A 26,956-nucleotide genomic window follows, 5' to 3' on the forward strand; every position below is an offset into this window, starting at 1 on the left:
GGAGATCATAACATTTTGTAGATTTGTCATCAATGATTGTGTGAGCTTCAAAGAGATCAGTATGAATGTGTATTACATTTGGCAAGCAACTCTTTAGTGTGCCAAACGAAACCGCTCGGCTGTCCAGATTTGGCCTACAGGCTCCACTTTGGACACCCCTAGTCTAGAGAACATGATTTTTAAATAATTGAATTGTCTTTAGTTGTGTCAGTACTGTGAGGGGTGTATGATAAAATGGCTTATATTCAACATGTATTTATATATATATTTATTTATATATACAAAATACATTTTCTATTTACGGTTATTGGTTCTTGAACAAAGTTCGTAAATAGAAAAGTGTGCATATTAAAGCACATTCCTCCATAAGAAACAATGTAAACATGAATAATGGGTTCCAGCCTCGACAAAAGTCCATATTTTAGTAAACGTTTGTACACTTGTTACACAATATGACATAATATAACACAATGCACTATACAAACATAACAAGGGGGTAATGGATCAACTTTTTATTTAATAACAAAGCCAAAATAACTACAACTAGCTAGCTGACTGTCCTCGTTTGCAGCTGCCCTGCCAGAACGCACACACACTGTCACTAGTCCTTTGGTCCAATCACAGTTTGAAATCACAAAACTTCTTAACTTTGAAAGCACAAAACTTCTTAACTTTGAAAGCCAGGTCGCTACAATGATTAGGAATAAAATAGTAAATCCACTTTTCCTTGTTGGGTAATCTTCTTGGCGTGCAACGCAAGGAAGGGGGAGGAAAGTCAAAAACGCTTTGAATGATTCCTGAATATTTCAAACAACACATTTATTTTCAATTGCTTTTTTGGACTCATTTTAAGTTAGAAAAACAAAAAAAAAGCTAAAAAACATTTTAAAAAAGCACACAAACCAGCTTAGCACAGTAGCTAACGACTGCGAGGCACACAGTGGATGAATGAAACGTTTGTACACTGAGACAAGGTGCATACAACAAAACATATTTTTACTCGGTCTGTGGTTCTTAAATCGAAAATTTTGTTCAATGAGGGGTTGTTAAATCGAGGTCCCACTGTATTTTTCACAATTAAAAGTTAAACTTTGTAAAGACAAAATGCCGTTTGGCCCGAATAAAATGGCTGAAATTCATGACTATCGATCACAGTTGTCATGCATGCACAAAATTATTTCAACACGGTTGCTAAAACTTTTCCAAACCCCTTTTACATAACATAAAATTATCCTTTTGTTGCATGCATGTGTATTTGTGGGGCACCGTTTATAGCTGAACAAGAAAAGAGACGGGTTATATTGCTTGCAGCTCGTTCGAACGCAAGCGCCCTCTAGGCAGCCACCTATTTGCTGCAAACAGCTGCTAACTGTCTCTCCACTTTTACTAAAGCCACAAGGCTACCATGGTATATGATTACCATAGTTGGTCACGACTATGCTGTTCTTCTGGTAACGTGCCTTGCATTTTTTGGGCCAGACCCAATTACATTTTGGAACACCACCTAATCAATAAGTCCATGTGAGCGCCACACATCCCAAGATCCAGCAGCAAATCTTTACCTGTGAAAGTTGCTTTTCATTAATTTATTCAAATTGCTTCCTCTGCAGCGCCTAACCCGTGTGCAGCCAAAGATGGCAAGGATCCATGCTCTCATCTTTGCCTCATCAACTACAATCAGACGTTCTCGTGTGGCTGTCCCCACCTGATGAAGCTCGGGCCTGACATGCGTACATGCTATGGTAAGCATGAACATCATATCTACAGCCGCAGACAAGCGCTCAGCTCAGTCTTTCCCTAAAGCTCACAAATATTTCCACTTTGCTTGCTTGCAAAACTGAGTGTAATCCCTGTCCTTGCCGAGTTGTTTATTTTATGCATGTGCGTGTGAGAGAGAGGGAGTACGGCAATAAACAATACTTTTTTCACGGCGCGGTGCCATTATTATGACGGCTTTGGTGCCCATTGAAGTGGCTGCCTGTGATAAGTGTGTGCACAGTAAGATTAGTATTCAAGACAGGGATTGCTATTCTCTTCAGGGGTAATGGAATGGAGAAGCCCTTTTTATTCTGATGCAGTCATCCACCGCAACCCTCCACGCCACCCACCATCTCGCCTGACTGGGCTGATCCAGCTTGACACTGTTATTATTTCTCGCCTTATTTCTTACACAGTCCTTTTTTTCTGTCTATCATGTGGGCTGCGTAAGCTCACCGATAATAGGACTGGTGTTCTTGTAATGGATCTCTTCTCGTTGAATTTATTCACATGCTTATGACCTGAGTTAGCCAGCCAGACGTAGTCATTGATGCGAAAGCTGCAGGAACATGAGCTGTTTGTTCAAGGGGCTGGAATGATCTTGTCCAGTTTTTAGGCACATATTTTACGTGAGAAAAATATCACGACACACCACCAACCGTGCCATGACTTATTCTGTTGTATGAATGCCAACAGATGAATATATAAGTTAACGATGTACCTTATGCCATCGAGTGCAAAAACATTCAGTTGTTTTGACTGTCTCTGGGAGTTGCTTGCATAAGTAGATAGATAAACAAAGATTTATTATTTGAAGTAAACAAATAATCATTTTCGGCCTAATTAAATCAAATTGTATAATGTGCGACAGCACAGCGGTTTGGAATAACTGACCAGATCCTTGTTCATGTAAACAAATCATATACATAGTACAGTGGGAACCTATTTTTTTTAATTTAATGATCTGGTTTTCGACAAAAAGTTTTACCATTTCGGCCAAACATTGAGCATAAAAAATGAGTATGTTTGCCTACGTATCATTGCGCAGAATAGAGCTTCGAAACAAATAATCCCACACATTTTTTCTTGATTAGAACTCAAAATAAGAAAAAAAAATCAAAATCTATTTGCTTCAGTGATTTTTCATACGATTTGGTCTTTGTCTGACCTTTATTATTAACAAAAACCGAGGTACCACTGTCCATATTTACTGTATATTTATAAATACAGTGGTACATCAGGATACAGGTTTAATTTATTTGAAACTATAACACAACTCGTACCTCCTAGAACCAGTATTCTGAAACCATTGAAATGAATTAAAAATCTATTTATTTGGTGCATGGCCCCAAGACAGCACAATTTTAACACATAACATGCCTTTCAAAAAGAAAAGCTAACTTTAAGATAATAAATATTGTATGAAAAACAATACAATAGCATGTTGTACAAACAACAACAGTAGTTTTATGAAGTAATATAATAATAATGTACAACATTTACCCTGGGGAGTGGACTTCTACTGTATTTACTTCCAGCTGCTTGACCATCAAACACAGCATTGTTTCCATATTTTCATGAATCAATGTCTGCTGTTTAGATATTATTTTAACGTCCTCCGCTGGCGTTATAAACTCCTTCTGCTTTAGTATAGTGCAGACTAGCATTGACTGACTCAAACTACCAAATGCTTAGTCATAATAATTTATTTATTTAATTCAATGAATATGATTCGCTTTTACTTCTTAGCGCTGTCTTTTACACTCACTTTCTTTGTTCTCATGGTTGGAAAAACAAAGTTATGTCCATCTCTAGCTACAAGCTAATGCTAGCGAGTAAGACCAGATGTTTTGGTTGAATCTTGCGGGGTTCACTGTGAAATTTGCTACGCCAACTAGTGGTGGGAAGGCTTTTAATCCGAATTTTTACTCGTAACCAAAATCATAACAGTTAGCCGAGAGACAGCACATATCCCGAATTACTTTAAAGATGGGGCACTTGTACCACTAAAAAAACGTTGTTTATATAAATATGTCATTGCTTATTATTTCAGAGTCTCGTGAGTTCCTGCTCTACGCTCGCCAAATTGAGATCAGAGGAGTGGACATAGACAACCCCTACTACAACTACATCATCTCCTTCACCGTGCCAGACATCGACAATGTGACTGTGGTGGACTATGACGCTATGGAGCATCGCATCTATTGGTCAGACGTGCGCACTCAGACCATCAAGAGGGCTTTCATCAACGGCACTGGGGTTGAGACTGTGATATCTGCTGGTATGACTCATACGTCCCATTAATAACTGTACGTGCATGTAAATATTGTCAGTGTAATCTCAGGATATTGAATCAAACACAACTGAACATCCCAGCAACCTGAGGGTTCTTGGTTCGATCCGCCATCCTAGTCACGTTCGTTGTGTCCTTGAGCAAGACACTTCAATCTTGCTTCTGATGGGTAGTGGTTAGGGCCTTGCATGGGCAGCTACACATTCAGACACTGATGGTGTGAATGTGTGTGTGAATGGGTGAATGTGGAAATAGTGTCAAAGCGCTTTGAGTACCTTGAAACGCGCTATACAAGTATAACCCATATACCATCTAAGTCTGTGAGCATGAATTGATGAATCTTCTCATAGATAATCTGAACAGTCTCCAGTTGAGATCGATTCAATCCCCTAAGAATGAGTACCGGTAACTGTACTGTATTTAACCCAGGTGCATGAATGAAAATGATGGGGATAGACCACAGACCAAGTGAAGGGGTAAGGGACTGGAGTTTAGCCTCGACCCCCACTGACCAATTGTAACGGAGTAAGCATTTTCGGTGTAGAGCAGGGGTAGGGAACCTATGTTTTTAGAGCCAGATATGTTTTTTTTTGATGACTGCATCTGCCTCTCAGATAAATCTTAGCTGACATTGTTTAACACGATAAGTAATGAATAATTCCGCTGGTAATCACAGTGTTAAAAATAACGTTCAAAATATAAAACATTCTCATGCATTTCAATCCATCCATCCGTTTTCTACCGCACCTGTTCAAGAAGTCGCATTAATGGTAAGAAGTATTTTATTTATTATTGGTTAACTTCAGAATAACAATTTTATTAAAAAGAAATAAGAGACTTACTACACTCTAAAAATGTTGGTCTTACTTAAAAATGCACGCATTTAGTTGTATTCAGTGTTGAAAAATATTATATGGCTCTCACGGAAATACATTTTAAAATATTTGGCTTTCATGGCTCTCTCAGCTAAAAAGGTTCCCGACCCCTGGTGTAGAGGATGCCGAAGCAGAGAGTTTTGGCAAAGAGGAGACTTACCCTGTGCACTGAATTGATATCTATTACAGGAGTCCCTTGTTTATCGCTGGTGATTGGTTCTGGACATGCCTGTGATAAATGCATTTCGGCAAATAAATAATTATTCTTTATAAAGCGAATATTTTCATAATTGGAGCATAAAAAAACCTCTTTACTACCTTCTACACACATTTTAACATTATGAGAAGAGCCCTCTAGAAGTGAATTACCACCCTTCAGTCACCTTTGCACTCGTTTAATCGAATATAGTAATGCTGTCTGAGGATGAGCCAATCAGTGGCCACAATACTGAATAGCGTGCTCTGGTTTGGTCTCATCTAGTGGCCAATAGTACTGTAGTATTGACATTTTAGTAAATTTTGCCATTTTTATACTTGAAAGTTCTTAATTTAGGGTAAAAATTTGTAGAATATGCTTTAAAATGAAAAAAATCTGCAATGTGAAGCCACAATATTTGAAGTATATTGTGGCAACTGTATTTCATTAAAAGAACATTTACTATATTGCCCTCCCAGGATTCATTATCATTTCAAAAGCCCCTGAAATGAGCATGATAGGACCCCAGAAATGAGTTGAAGTCAAGCACAAATCTGTTTGAGACCCATTTTAGTGACATGCAGCGTCCTTTATGTTAAAAGAAGAACATACGAACATACTATATGTGATACTGTATTATCAACAATTCTGCCTTTGCGAATATGAACTGCGTCTGGAAACAAATACACAATTGTCCCTTGTATGCTTGTCCATCTTCAGATCTGCCCAACGCTCATGGTCTTGCGGTTGACTGGGTTTCCAGGAATCTCTTCTGGACCAGCTATGACGCCAATAAGAAACAAATTAATGTTGCGAGACTGGATGGCTCGTTCAAAAACGCTGTGGTCCAAGGCCTGGATAAACCCCACTGCCTGGTTCTGCATCCCATTTTGGGGTGAGTCACTGCATACGCATGACATGAAGCTGTCACAATAAGTCAAAGTAAAACTCTTTGAAATATCACAAAGGAACTTTGGCATATGTTCACCTTTAAACTGTAACACACTCATTTTTAACCCTCCTGTCCGTTCCCTTCTGTCGCTGTCTTCCATTTGTGAAACACTCCTCTGAATTATTCACGTCCTGTCTGTCTTCTGATCTGTTTCCTTCTGTAACTTGCGTCTCCTTCCTTGTTTAGCAAATGTCTGTTTTCCTCTGTCTTGAAACCTAATCCCTCTGCTGAGCTCCCCAAAGCAAACCTGCCTGGCCTTTCTTCTAAGTAGAACAGCAGAGACAGACCATCTGTATTTATATACCAAACTCAATTTTCTCATTTGTTTTGAGTTGGAATAAGAAAGTAGAGATTCTCTCCATTTCTGTGGCCTTCTGTATTTTGTCCAATTCTCCCTGCCCAGCTAAATGGAAGAATGTTTCCGACGTGAGCATTGTCAGCATGGGGGGGGGGGGGGGGGGGGGGGGGGGGGGGGGGGATGAGAAGCAGATGCTGTGAGATGTTTGTCCTCTTTCTGGCACACTAACGCTGCATGCACCCTCAGGGTGTGTGCAGGCCAAGCGTGTGGTGGAAGCGTTAGGCTTTGAAAGGAAATGGGCAACATTTTTAAAGCTACTTTTAAACAAACTAGTTTGCACTCACTCTAAGTGCAGTTGCAAACAAGCTTGATGTGTTTTAGGGACACTTACAGAGAAAGAATGTCCACCCTAGATTTCTGCTATAAGCAACTCTACAATTCCCAAACAAGAATGAAAAGACTGGACAAATTTTGAAGATCACATCATCCTGACTACAAGGGAATACACACTCATGTAGTGTGTGATCCATCCATTTTCTACCGCTTGTTCCTCTCGGGGTAGCTGGGGGTGCTGGAGCCTATCCCGGCTGCACTCGGGCGGAAGGCGGGGTACACCCTGGACAAGTCGCTACCTCATCACAGGGCCAACACAGATAGACAGACAACATTCACACTCACATTCACACACTAGGGCCAATTTAGTGTTGCCAATCAACCTATCCCCAGGTGCATGTCTTTGGAGGTGGGAGGAAGCCGGAGTACCCGGAGGGAACCCACGCAGTCACGGGGAGAACATGCAAACTCCACACTGGAAAAAAGTAATATGCAACAACACTGCGCCACAAAGCATTGCTAAACAAGAAGCTCTGGAAATCGAAACTTTCCATCAAACTGAGGAATAATACAGCAGCAGCATTAATACGCTCAATTATTTATCTCAGCAGCAGAAGCATGTATACTAATAAAACATACACTTTTCACCTACTTATCAATAGGTTATTGTTAGCTTTCAACTTTCATGCAATTTTAATGTCCGTTGATTTACCCCCTGTATTTATCATTTATTCACTTATTTTTCCTTTTTCATCCATGTATTGTTTTCTATTCTTTGTTATTTAAATGTACTTCTCATTTATTCACTTATAGTAAATAATCAAATAAATACTGGTTAACACTGAAATTGAACAAACTTTTGAACAAACTTTTTTGTCAATGAAAACATTTATTGGTAGTTTGTTCACAAGAAGTGAACAAATGAATAGGATTCAATTAGATCTGATCTTTGTTCTCTTTATCAGACATTTCTGCAGGTGTGATGTTCCTTAATACAACCTACTAAGCATGTCCGAAACAAATGAACCATAAACAAAATAATATCTATTTTCCCTCCAAAAAAGTGTTGTACTGTATGCGTTTTTTGCTCTGCTGTGTATTCCTTTATCTGGATTAAGTAAAATAATAGCGAATGTAGTTTTGCTGACTCTCTCTGCTTGCCCACCGCAGGAAGCTCTACTGGACAGATGGGGACAACATCAGCATAGCCAACACTGACGGCAGCAACCAAAGTGTTCTTTTTACCAACCAGAATGTCCCTGTTGGTGGGTATCACAATGGTCTGGGTGTTCCTCAGGGCTCTGTTCCGGAGCCATGTGAAAATGGGATTATATAGATTGAAACACTCACAATGCAATGTTTAGTCACATGCAAAGGCTTAGGTCAGGCTGATTACAAAAATATATACTAATCAAATATACTGCAAAGGAAGGGACTCTTGAAAATTGATGAAAAACGCAATGTGAAAATAGATCAATTGTAACTAAATTAATAATAAAAAAATTAATACATATGTTTCTTAAATAAACTGTCAAAAAAATTAAAGTGCAAATGAAAATATAGCTACACCACTTTAATCATAATTTTTGCGCTTAAGAAACTTATTTATAACTTTAGTGCCAGACTTCTTTGTTTGACATTGTAATTACTGCAACAAGTGGTGGAAAAGCGTACTACAACTGAGTACCGCTGCGGCCTGTACGGACCACAGCTGAGAAAGGGATATTTTTTGTTGGCCCTCACGGGGGTGCATGTAGGCCAAAAGTGGCCGCCGGCTCTATGTTTAATAAACACTGCTGTAAATGATGGTGGATATATTTACAACAATGTCAATTGAGCGTTGGGCCCCTTAAGAAAAAATGCAGATTGTCTTTGTAATGCAGTTGTAAAGTTGTAAATGCCACATTCATTTTATAATTTCATGAATTTGTGCTTTTAAATTAATCTATTTTGTGTTTTTTGTAATTCTTTTTAAAGTTTCTATACTATAATATTCTGTTTTAGAACCTCTTGAGTGTTTGTTTTCCAGGGCTCTCCATTGACTTTGACACAGAGCAGCTTTACTGGATCAGCTCAGGTAATAGCACCATCAGTCGCTGCAAGCTGGATGGATCTGGACTTGAAGTCCTCGAAGGGGTTAAGGGCAAGTTGACCAAGGCTACGGCTCTGGCTATCATGGGTAAGTCCCCCAATTTAATCGCCTGGAATTGTGTTCATACATCCCACAGTTGTGTATTCTTTTAATGGTAAACAACAACGCGAGGTGTGGCTCCAGTATCTCATAATAATGTCTACTTTATTCTTCAGGGGATAAGCTGTGGTGGGCCGACCAGGGAACTGACCAGATAGGAACGTGTGACAAGAAGGACGGTGGAAACTGGAAAGTCTTGAGGAATAGCACATCCCCAATGATGCACATGAAAATCTACAATGAAACTGTGCAGAAAGGTGCCTATTTTGTCTTTGCAAAGACAGTACTTGTTTTCAAATCATTAGATATTCAGATAAAAAAAAAAAAACCTTATTCATTCATTTATACAGTTGTACCTCAACTTACAAGCTTAATTGGTTTCTGTGACAAAGCTCTTAATTCAAAACACTTGCATCTCAAATCAAGGTCTCCTATTGAAATTAATTGAAATCAATTTAGTTGGTGCTTTAAATGCTGATTCTGGAATTAAGGAATCTTATACAGGCATATTCCGGTAGCTATGTGCGAATATGGGGGTCCTGTGTGAAATGCCAGCTGATAACGGGGGACAGGGAGGCAGGGGCTTGGCTCGTGGGAGTTTGGTGTGTGTCTCCAACACTCGTCAGAGATTATGTTACTGTTGTATTTTTGCTTGCTACAAAAAATATAAAGTGGTCGTTCTACAAGGCAAAATTGGGTACTGATGGGCGGCAAAGCTTGAGACGTTCCGCGGTGTTTACTCCAGTGTTTACTCCAGTGTTTACTTTATCACTTAATTAAGCGCGGATTTGCGAGATCTCGTAAAAGTCTGCGCTATTTTGCTGCACGGTGGAGCCACAAAATGGGGATTGTTAGACGGCAGATGGCGGTGTCGTTCAGTGGTGATTATGCACCGCAGCCGTGACGCGTTTTGTGGAAATCAGGGGTCACTCTGCTTTAATATGGTGCAGGCTAGCAGTGCTACGCTTCCATTGCTCAATGTTTTGTCATGTTTCTGATTTATTTTTTTTAATTCAATGAATATCGTCTGCATCTTTTTCTCAACACTGTCCTTCACACCCACTTTCTCCCTTCCCATGGTTGGAAAACAAAGTTACCGGTATGTAGATTTTTAGCTGTAAGCTAATGCTAACGAGTAAGACCGGATGTTTTGGGCATTTGCTACGTCACCTAATGGCGGTGATGCTTGTAAGTCAATTTTTACTTGCAACTTCAAGCATAACAATTAGCCAAGAGACAGCCCTTATCTTAAAACACTCTTAAGTTGGGACACTCTTAAGTTGAGGTACCACTGTACCTCCTTGGGGAAATTTTTCAGACAGCACATTTGTTGATATCATTCTTCTACCTGTCAAAAAGAGAAACTAAATAACCATGTAAGGTATGATTCTTTTACCAGCACGTATCCTGTTTATCTCAGCAAGTGGACATCTGTTTATATCTTTACTTTTTGTGTTTTTATGTGTTTGCTTTTGTGCTTTTTCTGTTTCCAGGCACCAATCTCTGTAGTAATAAGAATGGTGACTGTTCCCAGCTGTGTCTCCCCACCTCCCCGACCACCAGAGCTTGCATGTGCACTGCAGGATACAGCCTGCGCAGAGGCCAGCAGTCTTGCGAGGGTGCGGCGGCACGTTACATTTTTATACTCTCTGGTCTTTTAAAGTGTAAAACACTTGTTAAAGAGTGTGTGTTTGCTGTAGGTGTTGGCTCTTTCCTGCTCTATTCTGTACATGAGGGGATACGTGGTATTCCTTTGGACCCATTGGACAAGTCTGACGTCCTGGTACCAGTGTCAGGCACTTCTCTGGCTGTGGGAATAGATTTCCATGCTGGTAAACCAAGCAGTTTTGAATAATAAAAATCTACATACCTGCATATTTTTATCAAGAGAGAAAGAGCCCATTCATCTTTTTATTAATGTCCCCTCAGACAACGACACTATCTACTGGGTGGACATGGGCCTGAGCACAATCAGCAGGGCCAAGCGAGACCAGACGTGGAGAGAGGACGTGGTCACTAATGGCATCGGCAGGGTTGAAGGAATCGCTGTTGACTGGATAGCAGGTGAGATGAGAGGCAAACCTTGTAAGGCAGTAAGTAGTCTTCGACCCCTTTAAACCCTCAAACTGGCTTGCTTTTCTTTAAACTAGATGATTTATGAAGTAATGTATTAATAAGGTACAGCATTTATCTTGGAGAATGGACAATATCACCTTCCAGCTGCTTCTCCGTCAAACTCATTTCGTCCATAAGAATAAAACAGCTGTTTAGAGTCAATTTTAGGGCATTTAAAGTACTTCTTATGGGTTGAACAAGTACCAAGGATGTAGAAATTAGTTAACATTGGGGGGGAAACATATCAGAATCCTGACAGATAACCATAACCCCATAACATAACCCAAAACCTGAAAGAACTGTGGACATAACTTAGTGCATCATTTGGACATCCGTTGTCCTTTCTGGATCTATTATAATCAATAATATAATTTTTTAGGATTATGATCTTACCTCATACGGTGAAACTTTCGCTAACACTTCTTTCTATGTTATGACTGTATTACATTGTTACTTATCATTGTTATTTGTCATCAGTCCCTCCAATTTGCATGCCTTCAACTGCCTCACTACTCTTTGTACTGTCATCCTCCTGATAAGACATTGTTGCAAATAATCTCTCAAGACGGCTCCTGTGATAGTGTTTCTTTACTTGGCTCCTCTGTGCTCAGCCATGCCTGTGTGTGTGTGTGTGTGTGTGTGTGTGTGTGTGTGTGTGTGTGTGTGTGTGTGTGTGTGTGTGTGTGTGTGTGTGTGTGTGTGTGTGTGTGTGTGTGTTCTTGTATTTCTACCCTTCTTGAGACATCAACAAGGAAAAGTACCTATAATATGAGGACCGGTGAACAAGTTAGAACATACAGTAAATCATGGTCCCAATAGGGAAAACCATTGCATCTAATAGAGAGCCAAATACTAGAGTCCGTGAACACTGCTCCAATGTTAGAATTTTTTGTTGATTTAATGTGCATACAAAAGTAAACATTGACAGGTGCAAAGGCAGCAATATATGATAAAACAAGACGGCAGCTAAAGAAGGACTTACCTATACATCCCCGAAAAAACCCGCCAGATGAACAGCTGATTTTACGACTTCCGGTGCTGACGTAAGACAACCTGCGTCCCATGTGTGACAATAGGATGAACAAATACACTACGGTACTAAGACTATAGTGGCCATTCAATCAATCAATCAATGTTTATTTATATAGCCCTAAATCACAAGTGTCTCAAAGGGCTGTACAAGCCACAACGACATCCTCGGTACAGAGCCCACATACGGGCAAGGAAAAACTCACCCCAGTGGGACGTCGGTGAATGACTATGAGAAACCTTGGAGAGGACCGCATATGTGGGTAACCCCCCCCCCCCCCCCCCCCTCTAGGGGAGACCGAAAGCAATGGATGTCGAGTGGGTCTGACATAACATTGTGAAAGTCCAGTCCACAGTGGATCCAACACATCAGCGAGAGTCCAGTCCACAGCGGGGCCAACAGGAAACCATCCCGAGCGGAGACGGGTCAGCAGCGCAGAGATGTCCCCAACCGATGCACAGGCTAGTGGTCCACCCGGGGTCCCGACTCTGGACAGCCAGCACTTCATCCATGACCACCGGACCTATGCAACTCCCCCTCGCAAGGGACAGGGGAGAAGAGGAGAGAAGAAAAGAAACGGCAGATCAACTGGTCTAAAAAAGGGGGGTCTATTTAAAGGCTAGATTATACAAATGAGTTTTAAGATGGGACTTAAATGCTTCTACTGAGGTAGCATCTCTAACTGTTACCGGGAGGGCATTCCAGAGTACTGGAGCCCGAATAGAAAACGCTCTATAGCCCGCAGACTTTTTTTTGGCTCTGGGAATCACTAATAAGCCGGAGTTCTTTGAACGCAGATTTCTTGTCGGGACATATGGTACAATACAATCGGCGAGATAGGCTGGAGCTAAACCGTGTAGTATTTTATACGTAAGTAGTAAAACCTTAAAGTCGCATCTTAAGTGCACAGGAAGCCAGTGCAGGTGAGCCAGTATAGGCGTAATATGATCAAACTTTCTTGTTTTTGTCAAAAGCCTTGCAGCCGCATTTTGTACCAACTGTAATCTTTTAATGCTAGACATAGGGAGACCCGAAAATAATATGTTACAGTAATCGAGACGAGACGTAACGAACGCATGAATAATGATCTCAGCGTCGCTAGTGGACAAGATGGAACGAATTTTAGCGATATTACGGAGATGAAAGAAGGCCGTTTTAGTAACACTTTTAATGTGTGACTCAAACGAGAGAGTTGGGTCGAAGATAATATCCAGATTCTTTACCGAGTCGCCTTGTGTAATTGTTTGGTTGTCAAATGTTAAGGTGGTATTATTAAATAGATGTTGGTGTCTAGCAGGACCGATAATCAGCATTTCCGTTTTCTTAGCGTTGAGTTGCAAAAAGTTAGCGGACATCCATTGTTTAATTTCATTAAGACACGCCTCCAGCTGACTACAATCCGGCGTGTTGGTCAGCTTTAGGGGCATGTAGAGTTGAGTGTCATCAGCATAACAGTGAAAGCTAACACCGTACTTGCGTATGATGTCACCCAGCGGCAGCATGTAAATACTAAAGAGTGCAGGGCCAAGAACTGAACCCTGGGGAACTCCGCACGTTACCTTGACATAGTCCGAGGTCACATTGTTATAGGAGACACACTGCATCCTGTCAGTAAGATAAGAGTTAAACCAAGACAAGGCTAAGTCTGACATACCAATACGTGTTTTGATACGCTCTAATAAAATATTATGATCGACGGTATCGAAAGCGGCGCTAAGATCAAGAAGCAGCAACATAGATGACGCATCAGAATCCATCGTTAGCAATAGATCATTAGTCATTTTTGCGAGGGCTGTCTCCGTAGAGTGATTTGCCCTGAAACCAGATTTAAAAGGTTCACAGAGATTGTTAGTCACTAAGTGTTCATTTAGCTGCTGTGCAACAATTTTTTGAGAATTTTGTAAATAAACGGAAGGTGGGAGACCGGTCGGTAGTTTACCATGAGGTCAGGATCGAGGTTAGGTCTTTTGAGCAGAGGATGAATAACCGCTTTTTTGAATGCTAGGGGAACAGTGCCGGAGGAAAGTGATAAGTTTATAATATTTAACACTGATGGACCTAATAATACAAACAGTTCCTTGATAAGTTTCCCAGGAAATGGGTCAAGTAAACATGTTGTTTGTTTTATCCCACTTACACGCTGTAATAATTCCTCTAATGTTATTTCATCAAAAATAGAGAGACTATTTTGGAGGGCAGAGTCCGTCGTATATACAGTCGTATTTGTGTTAATAGAACCCAGTTGTAGCTGGGATGCGTTGTCTTTAATCTCCTTTCTAATGAGTTCAATTTTCTTATTAAAGAAATTCATAAAATCATCTGCCGAGTGGGTGGAGCTACTGGGAGGAGTCCCTTGTTGGGTTAGCGATGCTACTGTACTAAACAGAAATTTAGGATCGTTTTTGTTGAGGCGGATGAGATTTGAGTAGTATTTAGCTTTAGCTAAGGTAAGCATGCGTTTATAAGTTATTAAACTATCACTCCATGCTTGATGGAAAACCTCAAGTTTAGTCGCGCGCCATTTGCGTTCCAGTTTTCTACATGATAATTTATAAGCTCTAATTTCTTCTGTAAACCATGGGGTGCGCCTTTTAGGGGCCCTTTTTTGCTTTAGCGGTGCTATACTATCAATAATTTCGCGCAAGGCATCGTCAAAGTTGTTAGTGAGGTTATCAATAGAGCCGACATAATTTGGGAATGGTGCCATTACCGAAGGCAGTAGGTCAGCAAGAGTCATCGTTGTGGCAGCATTAATGTTGCGGCCGCTATATCAGTTATTATTATTATTAGCTTGTTGACAATGAGTCAAAACTTCAAATTTTATAAGGTAATGATCGGACATTACTTTAGTATATGGAAGTATCATAACTTTGGAGGTGGTGACACCCCTGACAAGCACTAGATCTATTGAATTACTGTTGCGATGCGTGGGTTCATGTATTATTTGTGTAAGACCACAGCTATCAATTATGGTTTGGAGCGCCACGCACTGAGGGTCCGATGGGGTATTCATATGGATATTAAAGTCCCCCATTATGATTATATTGTCGGCGTGCGTCACTAGATCAGCAACGAACTCTGAGAATTCACTGATAAAGTCCGAATAGGGCCCAGGGGGGCGGTAGATAACAGCCAGGTCGAGAGGTAGCGGTGTGACAGACCTCATAGTAAGCACCTCAAACGATTTATATTTATTATTTAGGTTAGGGGTAAGGTTGAAATTTTCATTGTATATTAGTGCGACACCCCCTCCCCTTTTAAGAGGACGGGCAACATGCGCATTCGTATAGTTAGGAGGAGATGCCTCATTGAGCGCAAAAAATTCGTCTGGTTTGAGCCAGGTTTCGCTAAGACCAATGACGTTAAGATTGTTGTCTCTAATGACCTCATTAACTAATAACGCCTTGGGAGACAATGATCTTATGTTTAAAAAGCCCATATTATAGGTATTGGGCTGTTTTGACAAGTTTTTGTTAAGATTATCCGTAGTGGCAATATTAACAATGTTACGTTTATTATGCGTAGTGCACTTTAAATAGTTTCGACCATATCTAGGAATTGATATGACGGGAATTTTCCGATTGTTTGCTTGGTGCTGCAATAGACTGGACATATCATAATTTGCCACCTCAGTAGAATGCATGTCCACCTCTGACACAGACACAACAGAAAAAATATTATGTGAATTGTGTATTATTCTAAGAGAATTGCTATGCGTACATGGATTATCCAGCCTGGCGCTGGCTAGTTCTAGCTTAACTGACTCCTCACCCGGACTAACAGACATTGTAATTGCCTGTGACCGGGCTTGCTCTAGTGTAGTCAGTCAAGTGAGACTTAAATAGTAGTCTATGTTTCTAGACAGGATGATGGCGCCTTCCTGGTTAGGGTGAAGGCCGTCTCTCATCAGCAAGCCTGGTTTGCCCCAGAAAGAGGGCCAGTTATCAATAAACGTTAGTCCCTGTTGCCTACAGAAGCTAGACAGCCACTTGTTAAGCGAGACTAATCTGCTATACCTCTCATCATTGCCTCTCGCAGGCAGGGGGCCAGAGACAATTACTCGATGCCTGGACATCTTTCTGGCGAGATCACAAGTCCTGGCTATGTTTCTCTTTGTAATCTCTGACTGTCTCATTCTAGTGTCATTGGAGCCAACGTGTACAACTATATTCGCATATATTCCTTAGGTTTGCTAAGCTTTATGTTTCGGGTGATGGAGTCCCCTATGACTAAGGTGTGGTGCCCAGTAGACTGGGGTGTAGGACTAGCTAAAGAGCTAAATCTATTATGCGTCTCAACCGGTACACCGTAGCTTGTAGGCCGCTTAGAACTGCTACAAGCTGGGCTAGTTAGCTCGCTACAGCTAACGCTAGCAGATGTGTCCGCAACATCTAAAGTTACGACATTACTCTGCTCTAACTGGCGGACACGGCCCTCTAGCAGAGCCAACCTCTCCGTGAGTATGGTGCAAGGCGCGCAGGAAGCCATTACTCACAGTGTTTTCTGTCACCGAGTGAAGTTCCTGCTGTCCTCAGGGAAGTGGTCGCGGTCTGCGGGAGTAGCTTCCTACTTACCTTCTGACCGGCGCTGCCTTTCTCCGCGCTAAGTTAGCAGCTAGCTAGCTGAGGAAAGGGTGGTGGGACAGAGTTAGGGTGATTTGCAAGTTAAATAGTACCACTAAATATGTTTGAGAAGTGATAAAGAAAGCTGTAGAACAATTAAAAGCACACAGATAGAGCGATACTTAGCCTTTTTCGCAACAGCGAACAGACGGCGAGCAGTCACGCACGGTGAACCCCATTAACAGTTAGCTTCTACAGCTGTGTTTCCCAAAGTGCGGCACAGGGGCCATCTGTGGTCCGTGACTCGTTTGTCATCGGCCTTAAGCAGATTACAAAAAACTAAAAATAGAGATTTCATTTGCACCCCTGGTTCGAAGGTCTCAAGAAGGTAAGAAATACAATAATGTGTGTGCGTGTGTTTGTGTGTGAGTGTGCGTGCTTGTTTGTTTCCTCGCGGGGGTGTGGGTGTGTGTGTGCGCACATGCGCGCGTGGGTGTGTGTCTGATGATGGGAGGAGGTGTGTCATCCCACTGGTGTTATCATAGATTAAAAAAAAAAAGAACTGAGTATGTCCGGCTCTTGTTTCAGCTTTTATTGGTGCCATGCCGTGCTGAGAAGAGATGACAAACATTTTGTGTTGATGTTACTTGGGAACATTGACAAAGTTATCAATCAAATAATGGACAATCTCAGGATTAAGAGGATTTCACCAAAATACATGCTTTCTAAATATGAGTATACTAATAGCAAGACATTACAAACAAGCCATATTTACGGTCTGTCTCCTATATTTGGGGGGAGACGTCCCCCTGGTTTCTACTCCTATACAACTAGTATAATCCACATGCTCTAGGAGTTGTAGAACATTACTATTCCTTTTGGTGTCACCACAGGAAACATCTACTGGACAGACCAAGGCTTCGATGTGATTGAGGTGGCCCGCCTGAACGGCTCTTTCCGCTACGTGGTTATCTCCCAGGGCTTGGACAAGCCTCGCGGAATCACTGTCCACCCTGAGAAAGGGTGAGAAGGCAACAATCATCACTATGGGTGGTTATTTCTCTCTTGATTGATTACTCGAGGTGTCATCTTTGTGCCCGTGTGTGTGTGTGCAGCTACTTGTTCTGGACAGAGTGGGGTCAGTACCCTCGTATTGAACGCTCCCGACTGGACGGCTCGCAAAGGGCTGTTCTGGTGAATTCCAGTATTAGCTGGCCCAATGGTATCTCCATTGACTACGAGGTACAGTAAAAAAAACCACACAAAACAAGCTATGGTAAGAATGATAGATTTTATTTAAAAACACCTTTCCTGTGCACAGGATGGTATGCTGTACTGGTGCGACGCCAGTACTGACAAAATCGAGCGCATCAATCTGGAGACGGGAGAGAACAGGGAAGTGGTACTGTCCAACCAGAACATGGACATGTTCTCTGTGTCCGTGTTTGAGGACTATATCTACTGGAGTGACCGGTTAGACGCAGTCCTTACTTGATTGTTACCAGTGAGACACTTTTCTTCCTTATTGCCCTTCGCCTGTTTTCATGCAGAACTCATGCCAAGGGCTCCATAAAGAGAGGCAGTAAAGACAACGCCAAAGACTCGGTGTCTCTGAGGACCGAGATTGGGGTGCAACTCAAGGATATTAAGGTCTTCAACAGGGCCAGGCAGCAAGGTGAATCTCTTATAACATATGAACACACTGGACACAATTATAATAAAACAAGTAGAATGATGTAGACAAGTACAACAACAGTAACAGTTTGAATAGTGTAAATTATTATTGAATTTTTAGTAGTGCTGTCAAACAATTATCTTTTTAATCAGATGAAGACATTTTTAAGTTTGGATTAATTGCGATTAATCAGAAGTTATTAGTTGCTTGCATATTTTAAATTAACTTAATAAAATACCCTAATATTTGAACACAACATTTTTTATTGGCAGAAAATCTATCCAGGACCATTTCTCAAAATATTTCACTTGAATGCACATCATTTATTTGCTAAAAACTTTTTAGCAGTTTTATCAAAAGTCCAGCCAGGGTGTATTCTGGAGTGAAATTTGCCAGCGAGCACACCAGTCGAATTCTCTTCACTCATCTTTGCACTGTTGTATGCATTGACCTGATCACTGACCCTAAAACAAACCTGCGCCGTCTTTCAGATAATCATACACGATTAAGGTTAAGGAGCAGTCAAAATAAATTGCATGAGTAATATACGTATATTCATAAATAATGCGATCATTTTATGATTTTGGTGCAGCATTTTTTGTTTTAAGTGCAGCATTAATAGTTGCCCAACTCTACTGAACAATGGCGGCGCATTGCTTTTGTCTTATCCACTTGTCTTTGTGTATTTACATATTTTACTGGGAAGGCCAAGTGTTCCCAAACAAGAGACTTTCACAACAGACGATTTAGAATGTGTCAAATGCCTGCAGAATCAAGTGGCTGTGCTTGAAAACCAAAACAAAACCCTGATCGAAGAGCTCAAAACCTTGAATAATTTTATTGTGTCAAAACTGTTCAAGCGCACACACGAGCTGGGCTTTCAGCTCTTTGAATACAATCAGGTTTCTTAGAACACTTCAGGTTGAGATCCCCCATCTTTTTATATTTTGCTTAATTTAATAATCAGATATAAACAAAATAATTTAGACATTTTTCCACCTACTGTATTTTCCGATGTAAGAGGCATGCTAGCATGCTAGCTGGCCACCGCCATTATGGGTCTGTGACTACTAAGTATTTTGTATTACCTTATTGACTAATTTTCTGGTTTTATATCAGTCTTCTTTATATATTTTTTGCACAGTCGATTGAAGGAATAGGTTTGGATAGTACTTTATTTGTTAACTAGATGTCACATTTCCGGCGCCTACTGTGTTGTTTGTTTCTTCGCAGTTGCTTAAAGTGGAAGAGGCACAATAGGAGTTGCTATTTTGCTCCATAAATCTGTTCCTTTCATATACTCGAGTAGTGTTTCTGGGAGGTACACGTATGTTATTGTCACTGGCCAGATTTCCAACACCCCAGTTCCCCTATGACGATGACACCTTTTTCAAACGTATTTTTCTGAATCTCCCTGACATGTCAATGTACTATTTGATACTTGGAGGAGACTTTAAATGTTGGCTCGATCCCCAGCTTGATCGCTCATCACCCAAAACGTGTCCGCCATCATTTCAAGCTCTGACTCCTCTTTGGCACTATCTCTAGCCATGACTCTAACTACCCAAATGCTGAACTGCAATGTAATTGTTTATGTAGTTGGCAAGTGGCGTGAGGCACACTTTCTGTCTCCTAATGAATTTGTACCATTTTGGAAATTGGTACGCCTGTGTAATGAACCAAAAATTCTGCATCAAAAAATTGGATTAGAAGTACATGTACCTTTACACCAGTAGTTGTCACACATCTGGTTGAATTTGAGATCATTTGAGCAATGTTATTAGATGAAATAGTCAGTGAAGCATCCTTGTTTGGGCAACTTAAGTAAAACGTGAGTAAAGTGCATTCGCCAAGGACACGACAGCTGTGACAGGGAAGGAGGAAATGGATTTCCAACGACCGACCCTTCGGTTACTGTACGACCCGCTATCCCTCCTGACCACGCCGCCCCCTTGATTAATTAACAAGGTTTGTTCAATAACCTCTTCATGTCCTTTTACAGGAACAAACGTGTGCAAAGGCAACAACGGCGGGTGCCAGCAGCTTTGTCTTTACCGCGGCAACGCACAGCGCACGTGCGCCTGTGCCCACGGCATGCTGGCTGAAGACGGAAGCAGCTGCCGCGACTACGACGGCTTCCTGCTCTACTCGGAGCGCACCATACTAAAGAGTGTTCACCTGTCGGACGAAAACAACCTAAATGCGCCCATCAAGCCGTTTGAGGACGCTGAGCACATGAAGAACGTCATCGCGCTGACTTTTGATTACCGCGGAGGCGGGGGGAAGGGAGCCAACCGGATCTTTTTCAGTGACATCCACTTTGGCAACATCCAGCAGATCTCTGATGATGGGTCTGACCGCAAGACTGTGGTCGAGAGTGAGTATTACCGCTATATAATTTGATTTTCTGCCTCATCTACAACATTTTCACATTTGATGTGCGCCTGTAATTCATAATCAGTTCCTCACGTTGTTTTTTACGCCTTTTATATTCAAAGATGTAAAAAAAAAAAAAGAAGCCAGACGAATTTGTGCTCAAATGAAAATGATGGAAGATAGACCACAGTCCAAGTGATGGACTACATTAAGTAACTTATAAAACATTAAAGTAAATTTAGGTAATATTAAATTTGACTAATTAAGATCTGTATGTTACATTGGGTGTCCATGCTAAATGGATTCTTTATTTGAAAACAACTCAATTTGACACTTTTTTTGTGCTTGGCACCACAAAATTTACTTAATAAATTAACAATATTAGGTGATGCTGAACAATTGTTTCCAATTCAAAAGCCGTTTAAAATAATTATTCAGTGTTCAGCTTTGATAAAAAATTGACGGTGTCAGCATTTTAACCTTGTAATCACAGTGTAGTGGGTACATCTGTATTATTGGATCTTATTCCATTGTGCAGTTAAACACTTTAATGAACAAACAGACAGAAAAGCTTTGTTTGAGTTATTTCACCACTCTTTTCAAGTGACTTTAATGATATAAGCGCTCATTCCTTGCAACGATGATCGTCTTGGCAATGACTTTAATGGTAAATGATTAGTTGTACTGTGTAGCTCCCAGGGCTGTGGATCATCTGGTGATTAATGGCCTCAATCAGGTAGCCGCACCCCCACTGGCTCTCTGCCCTTCTTTCTTGAACAACCTCAATAGATCCTGTCTGAACTTCTGGGACGTGAGCACATACAGCATTGGGTTTAGGACGGTGGACGCAATGGCCGTGAGTCGCGAGAACACGGTGAACGCACCGTAACGTGGCGAGGTGCCGGTGGCACCTGAGCTCTGATCAGACAGTAAGGCCAGCATCAGACCATAAGAAGGCAGCCAGCATAGAGTAAATGCCAGAACCAGCATTGCAGATGTCTGGGTTACCTTGTTCTGGTAGCGTTCTACTTGTGGAGCCTGGCCCGCGTTCTGAGTCCTCCACAGGAACAAGTAGATGTTTCCGTATGCGATGGTGATGGTGATTAGCGGGAGCAAGAAAGCTAAAAGGAAATGGAACAATCCGTAAATTAGCTGGTCTTTGTGCGACAAGAAAGCGAAGCAAGTAAGCCCGTCGGAACTGCCGGGAGGGGTTCCCAAAATTCCAACTGAGCGGAACACAAACTGAGGCGTCGCCAGGCAGCAGGCTGGTACCCAAAGAAGCGTAGCCACCATGGCAACCCGGCGAGGAGAGAGGAGGCGGTAAGCTGTGGCAGGGTGCACCACCGTCATGTAGCGTGACACGGCGAGGGCGGACAGCGTGAAGGCGCTGGCTGAGGAGCAGGCCGATCCCAAAAAGCCCGCCATGCGACACAGGAAGTCTCCAAATGGCCACTGCTGCATGGCGATGGCGGCGGTGTGAAAAGGAAGCGTGGCGAGAAGAAGCAAGTCCGCAGAGCTGAGGGCCAGCAGTAGGACGTCTGTACCCGTTCCTGTCATGGAGCTCTGTGCAGACTGACCCGCTCTCTTCCTGTGCCTCCGACAGAGGATGAACATGACTGTGCTGTGGCCTGCTAACCCCAACACCAGGATTAGGACATCAAAAAAAGGGACAAGGACCTGCTCCACATTGCCTGGCCTGCTGTGACTACTGTTTCCCAGCAGATCATCTGCACCTGAAGAATTTCTCGGCAGCATTTGTATGTCTTCAGTTTAGCCTTTGCCTTCGTAATGATGCTCGTGGTGCTCATAAAACTGCAAATAGGACCTTGGACTGGAAGGGATTGTTGACATTGCGGGTGAATGGCAGTTTACGCAGGAAAACAAAAACAATGTCCTCTAACCGTCAATGATGAAACACACCACAGGGAGCCTGTTATTGTTAAGTATGCATACACACCGTAGACACGCTGCCTCCTGACATTGGTCCATTAATGCGCAGCCATAGAAATAAATCCATGCTTGTTAAGACATTCCAAACTGAGTCAATCCTGGAAAATAGGTTTGAGCTTCGCGTGGGGTTTCCCGTCTCGTGACATCCCAGGCTGGCAGGCAGAGACATCCAAGGAGGCAAACAAGCCGGCGGTGGAGGAAAAGTGACGTTGAATACCTTTACAGAACGACTAGATGAAGGCGAGTCGTCGGCAGGTGAACTCTGGACTGACTATGACAGAGCAGGACGGAGATTGGGTGGCCTGCTCACTGTGGGTGGTCCCTGTGGAAGCCAAACATACGTTTGTAGGTTTTTTTTCTTCCCAGACTCAGTTGTTTCTGTTCAACTCACAAAACAATGTGAATATTTTGCACAAGAGACGTCTGCAAATGGGTCATGTGATGTACACGCACTGGCCACAACATTTGCTCAACCTAATAAGGATCCAGTACGAAAGCTGTTTAAAAAAAAGTGCCTTTACAAAGATCTCAACACACATTTTTTATTGACACTGTCACCAAGGTTTTAATTGTTCTTTACTTTGGCTGCAGTTTGCAGTGAGAATTTGCAGAATTGTTGATACAGCTCTTTCATCGGTTCTGATTAGTGCAGGTAAGTGTACCTAATGAAGTGTCTGTTAGTGTGAAATCAGGGTAATTATTGACTTGCTGATAACAAGTACGGACCTTCTATTTGCTTCAAATCAGTGCCACAAAGCAGTGTCAGTATTATCAGCATAGCTCAGAACAGTTATATAAATGGGATTGTGATCTGTGATCAGTGTGTGGATGAACTGAAACTGTTGTTGTCTTTCGGCAAAAGCATAATTTATTTGGTTTGTTTTTTACGACGGATGTCCGTGACACAACCCTCCCATTTATACGGGCTTGAAACAGGCACCGGGTACCCAATGGCTGAGCTTCGGGGAATCAAAGATGCACGTGGGCATGCTGATAAACTGTAGCAGAAAGACGTAAATGGAAAAAGTAGACGAATCGATCTACTCTGAGTGGGAGGAGAGGCCTCCACTTTGCTTCCAAGTAGCGGCAGCAAATGTCGATTCACGCCCATACTGCTCAGTGCACTACGGACACCGACGTTGGGTGTGAAGTGTTTCATCCGGTGATAAAGCCGGCTGACCTCTCAGCCAAAGCTGTTAAAATACTTCACATTCAGCCCAGGGACAACTTTAATTAATAGACTCTTACTGTTTGGGTCAATTAACAAAAAGACATCTAATCGCTGTTGTCCGTGAAAAGAAAATTAAATAGACACATCTGTGTTTAAACCAGGGGTGTCAAACGTATGTCCCAAGGGCCGGATCAGGCCCGCGAACAGATTTTATCCGGCCCGCGGGATGAGTTTGCTAAGTATAAAAATGAACCTGAAATTTTGGAATGAAAGTAACAGCTGTTCTAAATGTGTCCACTGGATGTAGCAATATCAAGTCTTTGTATCTTTGTAGATGATGCTACATATGTACAAAATAAACCAGTCGAGTGCACCAGTCGAGGAAAATGATCAAGCTACATAAATAACATACTGTAATTTGATTTTGATTAAAAAATAAAAAAAATATTGATAGATTGAAAATGACTAGCAATGAGTTGACTGATGAACATTATCACATCATTTATTCAGAAAATATAAATAACGACAAATAAAGATAGAATACTATTAACCACAATATGTAAGTGTAAAAAAAAAAAAAAAACATTATGATTTGTACATTTTCAGAATGTGCTTGTTCTATTTTTAAACAAAGAAAACAAACTGAAGTTGTCTTTATTTTTAAGTTATCGTGCTGTGATTTTACCAGTCCAGCCCACTCTGGAGTAGATTTTTCTCCATGTGGTCCCCGATCTAAAATGAGTTTGACACCCCGGTTTAAACCAAGGGACTTACTCCAACTTTGCCGGTTCTTGTCACTTTTTTTTTAACTCACTCCCAGGTTAAATTTGTGCTCTTCATCCTCCTCTCTTGGTGAGGCATTGCAAAGGAAAATAATACACCACTTCCTAACAGTTGCTGTGACCTTTTTGGTGAGGCATTAGTTGCAGAAAAGCCTTGAGTCACACCGGGTTCTTGGAGATGTCTTCGCCCTGGCTCTGACCGCTTTCTTCCACCCCTGCGGCATTTTAGCCCCGTACGTGAAGTGACGTACTTCTGTTCTCTCATCTCCATTAGCTCTTTTTCGGGTTAATTTTGGGCCTCATTTGCAGTTGCATTTTCTTAAGGAAGTATTGAAAAACAATATAATAGAATGTACTACAAACAACTACAGTAGTTTGATAAAATAATGTAATAATAATGTACATATACCTTTGAGGGTGGACTTCTATACGGTATTTCCTTCCAGCTGCTTCTTCGTCAAACACACCATCAGCAGCTACTCCTTATTTTTATGGTTTGATGTTTACCGTTTAGATATTATTTGACATCCTTGGCTGGTGTTATTATCGTATATTCCGGACTATAAGCCGCTACTTTTTTCCGAAGGTTTGAACCCTTCGGCTTATACAAATGTAACTAACCTAAGGTTTTTTCTTCGCTCTTGGCTAAATTCTGGAATGGATTAAGCAAATAAATCAAACAGTGCACAAAAAAGGTCCTTTTTAAGGAACTGTTAAAACTCAAAGTGTTTACAAAATACAAGGAAGAAGAATCCTGATAAAAAATATTGAACCTTACTAAAAACGAGAAAATCGTATTCATATCATAAAGGATGAATACAGACATCAATTACTTTTCTGTCTTGTTTGATCAGCCATTTTACTGCCATGTAACAGGCACTGTTTGGAAACAATTAAGGCATGTAAATAAACATTTACAAAATCTATGTAAATATATAATTTCACAACGAACCGGTATATATCTGTGGCTCATAGTCCGATGCAGCTAATATATGATCTTCAAAGATTTAGTGGTGCAGCTTCTATACCGGTGCGGCTTATCGTCCGGAAAATACGGTATATCTTTTATGGACTTATTCTGCTTTTGATATTACGCAGACTGGCATTGTTACGGTCGAAGTAGACTACACGCTCATGTTCTTTGATGCTTTCTTTCTTTAATTGAATGAATATCATATACTTTTTCTATTCAGAACTCTCCTTAACATTCACTTTCTTTGTTCTCATGGTTAGGAGAACAAATTTACGTCAATCTTTAGGTATAAGCTATTGGTAGCAAATCAGACACCAGTTGCTTTGGCTGGATTTTACGGGGTTCACTGAAACATTTGCTACACCAACTACCGGTTTGGAAGCTTTTGTTTGCAATATAAAGCATAATAATTATCCAAGAGACAACTTGTATCCCGAAAAACTCGCTAGCTGAATATGGAGATATATTACAGTTTCCAGAGGAACTACTGTATGTTTTTTGCTTCAATTCAGAGTACATTTGTAATACTAAGCACAGTTATTAAATACATTATACAGTCAGTTTTACGAATTAAGAAACATTTACAGGCATACAATATTGTGTTACAAATGTGTGTACGCTATTACAAAATGTGCAGTTGAACAATTATTTACAATTTAATGCAGAGAAAAGTAATCTGCAAATATGCCAAGCCAAGCCACCAATAGGCGTAGATCTCCTGTGTGAGTAATATTTTAGAAACAACTTAATTATGTCTGAGTCCTGTGTTCCACTTGGTCTGTGGTACATCCCCCATCATTTTCCTTTAAGCACAAATAGGTCTGGGTTCTTACGTGTTGAATATAGAAAAAAGACCGTGCTCTTCAAAATGGCCTGTAGTCATTCGGCCCCCCTGTGCTGTTGCAGAGGTGGGTTCCGTAGAGGGTCTGGCATACCACAGGGGCTGGGATATGTTGTACTGGACCAGCTACACCACCTCCACCATCACCCGCCACACTGTGGATCAGAGCCGCTGGGGCGCTGTTGACCGTCACAACGTGGTCTCCATGTCAGGAGACGACCACCCCAGAGCCTTTGTCCTCGACGAGTGCCAGAGGTTGTCCTGTCATAAATACCTTTCCGTGCTCCTCATTTGTCATCTTTCCTTGGTTAATTTCCCCTTTTTTTCCACACAGCCTTATGTTCTGGACCAACTGGAACGAACAGTCTCCCAGTATCATGCGGGCCACACTCACTGGGTCCAATGTGCTGGTCATCATTGGGACCGATATCCGAACCCCCAATGGTTTGGCTATCGACCGCCGTGCTGAAAAGCTTTACTTCTCCGACGCCACCTTGGACAAGATAGAGCGCTGCGAGTATGACGGCAGTCGGCGCTATGTGAGCGACACACAGAAAATATATATTTATCTGTTTGTTGGCACCT

The 26,956-nt window shown here is 41.5% G+C and overlaps 2 protein-coding genes across 6 annotated transcripts in view; one reads left to right on the forward strand and one right to left on the reverse strand.

The window, feature by feature from the left end:
* The window catches only part of LOC133650712 (low-density lipoprotein receptor-related protein 1-like), a 294,864-nt gene that overhangs the window by 216,902 nt on the left and 51,006 nt on the right, over window positions 1-26,956 (forward strand). For all 3 annotated transcript variants that reach the window (XM_062048313.1, XM_062048295.1, XM_062048304.1), the window contains exons 28-43: window positions 1,611-1,742; window positions 3,812-4,039; window positions 5,843-6,017; window positions 7,876-7,970; window positions 8,735-8,884; window positions 9,013-9,153; window positions 10,390-10,515; window positions 10,597-10,728; window positions 10,826-10,960; window positions 17,497-17,626; window positions 17,719-17,845; window positions 17,925-18,076; window positions 18,154-18,278; window positions 20,281-20,655; window positions 26,437-26,626; window positions 26,706-26,910. In XM_062048313.1, coding sequence (XP_061904297.1) covers window positions 1,611-1,742; window positions 3,812-4,039; window positions 5,843-6,017; window positions 7,876-7,970; window positions 8,735-8,884; window positions 9,013-9,153; window positions 10,390-10,515; window positions 10,597-10,728; window positions 10,826-10,960; window positions 17,497-17,626; window positions 17,719-17,845; window positions 17,925-18,076; window positions 18,154-18,278; window positions 20,281-20,655; window positions 26,437-26,626; window positions 26,706-26,910 — 2,618 coding nt within the window. The remainder of the gene's footprint in view (window positions 1-1,610; window positions 1,743-3,811; window positions 4,040-5,842; window positions 6,018-7,875; window positions 7,971-8,734; window positions 8,885-9,012; window positions 9,154-10,389; window positions 10,516-10,596; window positions 10,729-10,825; window positions 10,961-17,496; window positions 17,627-17,718; window positions 17,846-17,924; window positions 18,077-18,153; window positions 18,279-20,280; window positions 20,656-26,436; window positions 26,627-26,705; window positions 26,911-26,956) is intronic.
* On the reverse strand, window positions 17,186-22,592 carry LOC133650737 (galanin receptor type 3-like). Of its 3 annotated transcripts, XM_062048346.1 has the most exons (3): window positions 22,199-22,592; window positions 21,663-21,775; window positions 21,155-21,572 (listed from the first exon to the last, which is right to left on the reverse strand). In XM_062048346.1, the coding sequence occupies exons 1-3, from the start codon at window positions 22,407-22,409 to the stop codon at window positions 21,387-21,389; spliced, it is 510 nt and encodes a 169-aa protein (XP_061904330.1). In that variant the 5' UTR covers window positions 22,410-22,592; the 3' UTR covers window positions 21,155-21,386. The 3 variants fall into 3 exon arrangements, with proteins under 3 accessions (XP_061904327.1, XP_061904330.1, XP_061904319.1); XM_062048343.1 differs by lacking the exon at window positions 21,155-21,572 and adding an exon at window positions 17,186-17,616 and having other exon boundaries at window positions 21,663-22,592; XM_062048335.1 differs by having other exon boundaries at window positions 21,166-21,572; window positions 21,663-22,592.

Source organism: Entelurus aequoreus, linkage group LG01, assembly GCF_033978785.1.
Source record: "Entelurus aequoreus isolate RoL-2023_Sb linkage group LG01, RoL_Eaeq_v1.1, whole genome shotgun sequence".
NCBI classification, from domain to species: Eukaryota; Metazoa; Chordata; class Actinopteri; order Syngnathiformes; family Syngnathidae; genus Entelurus; species Entelurus aequoreus.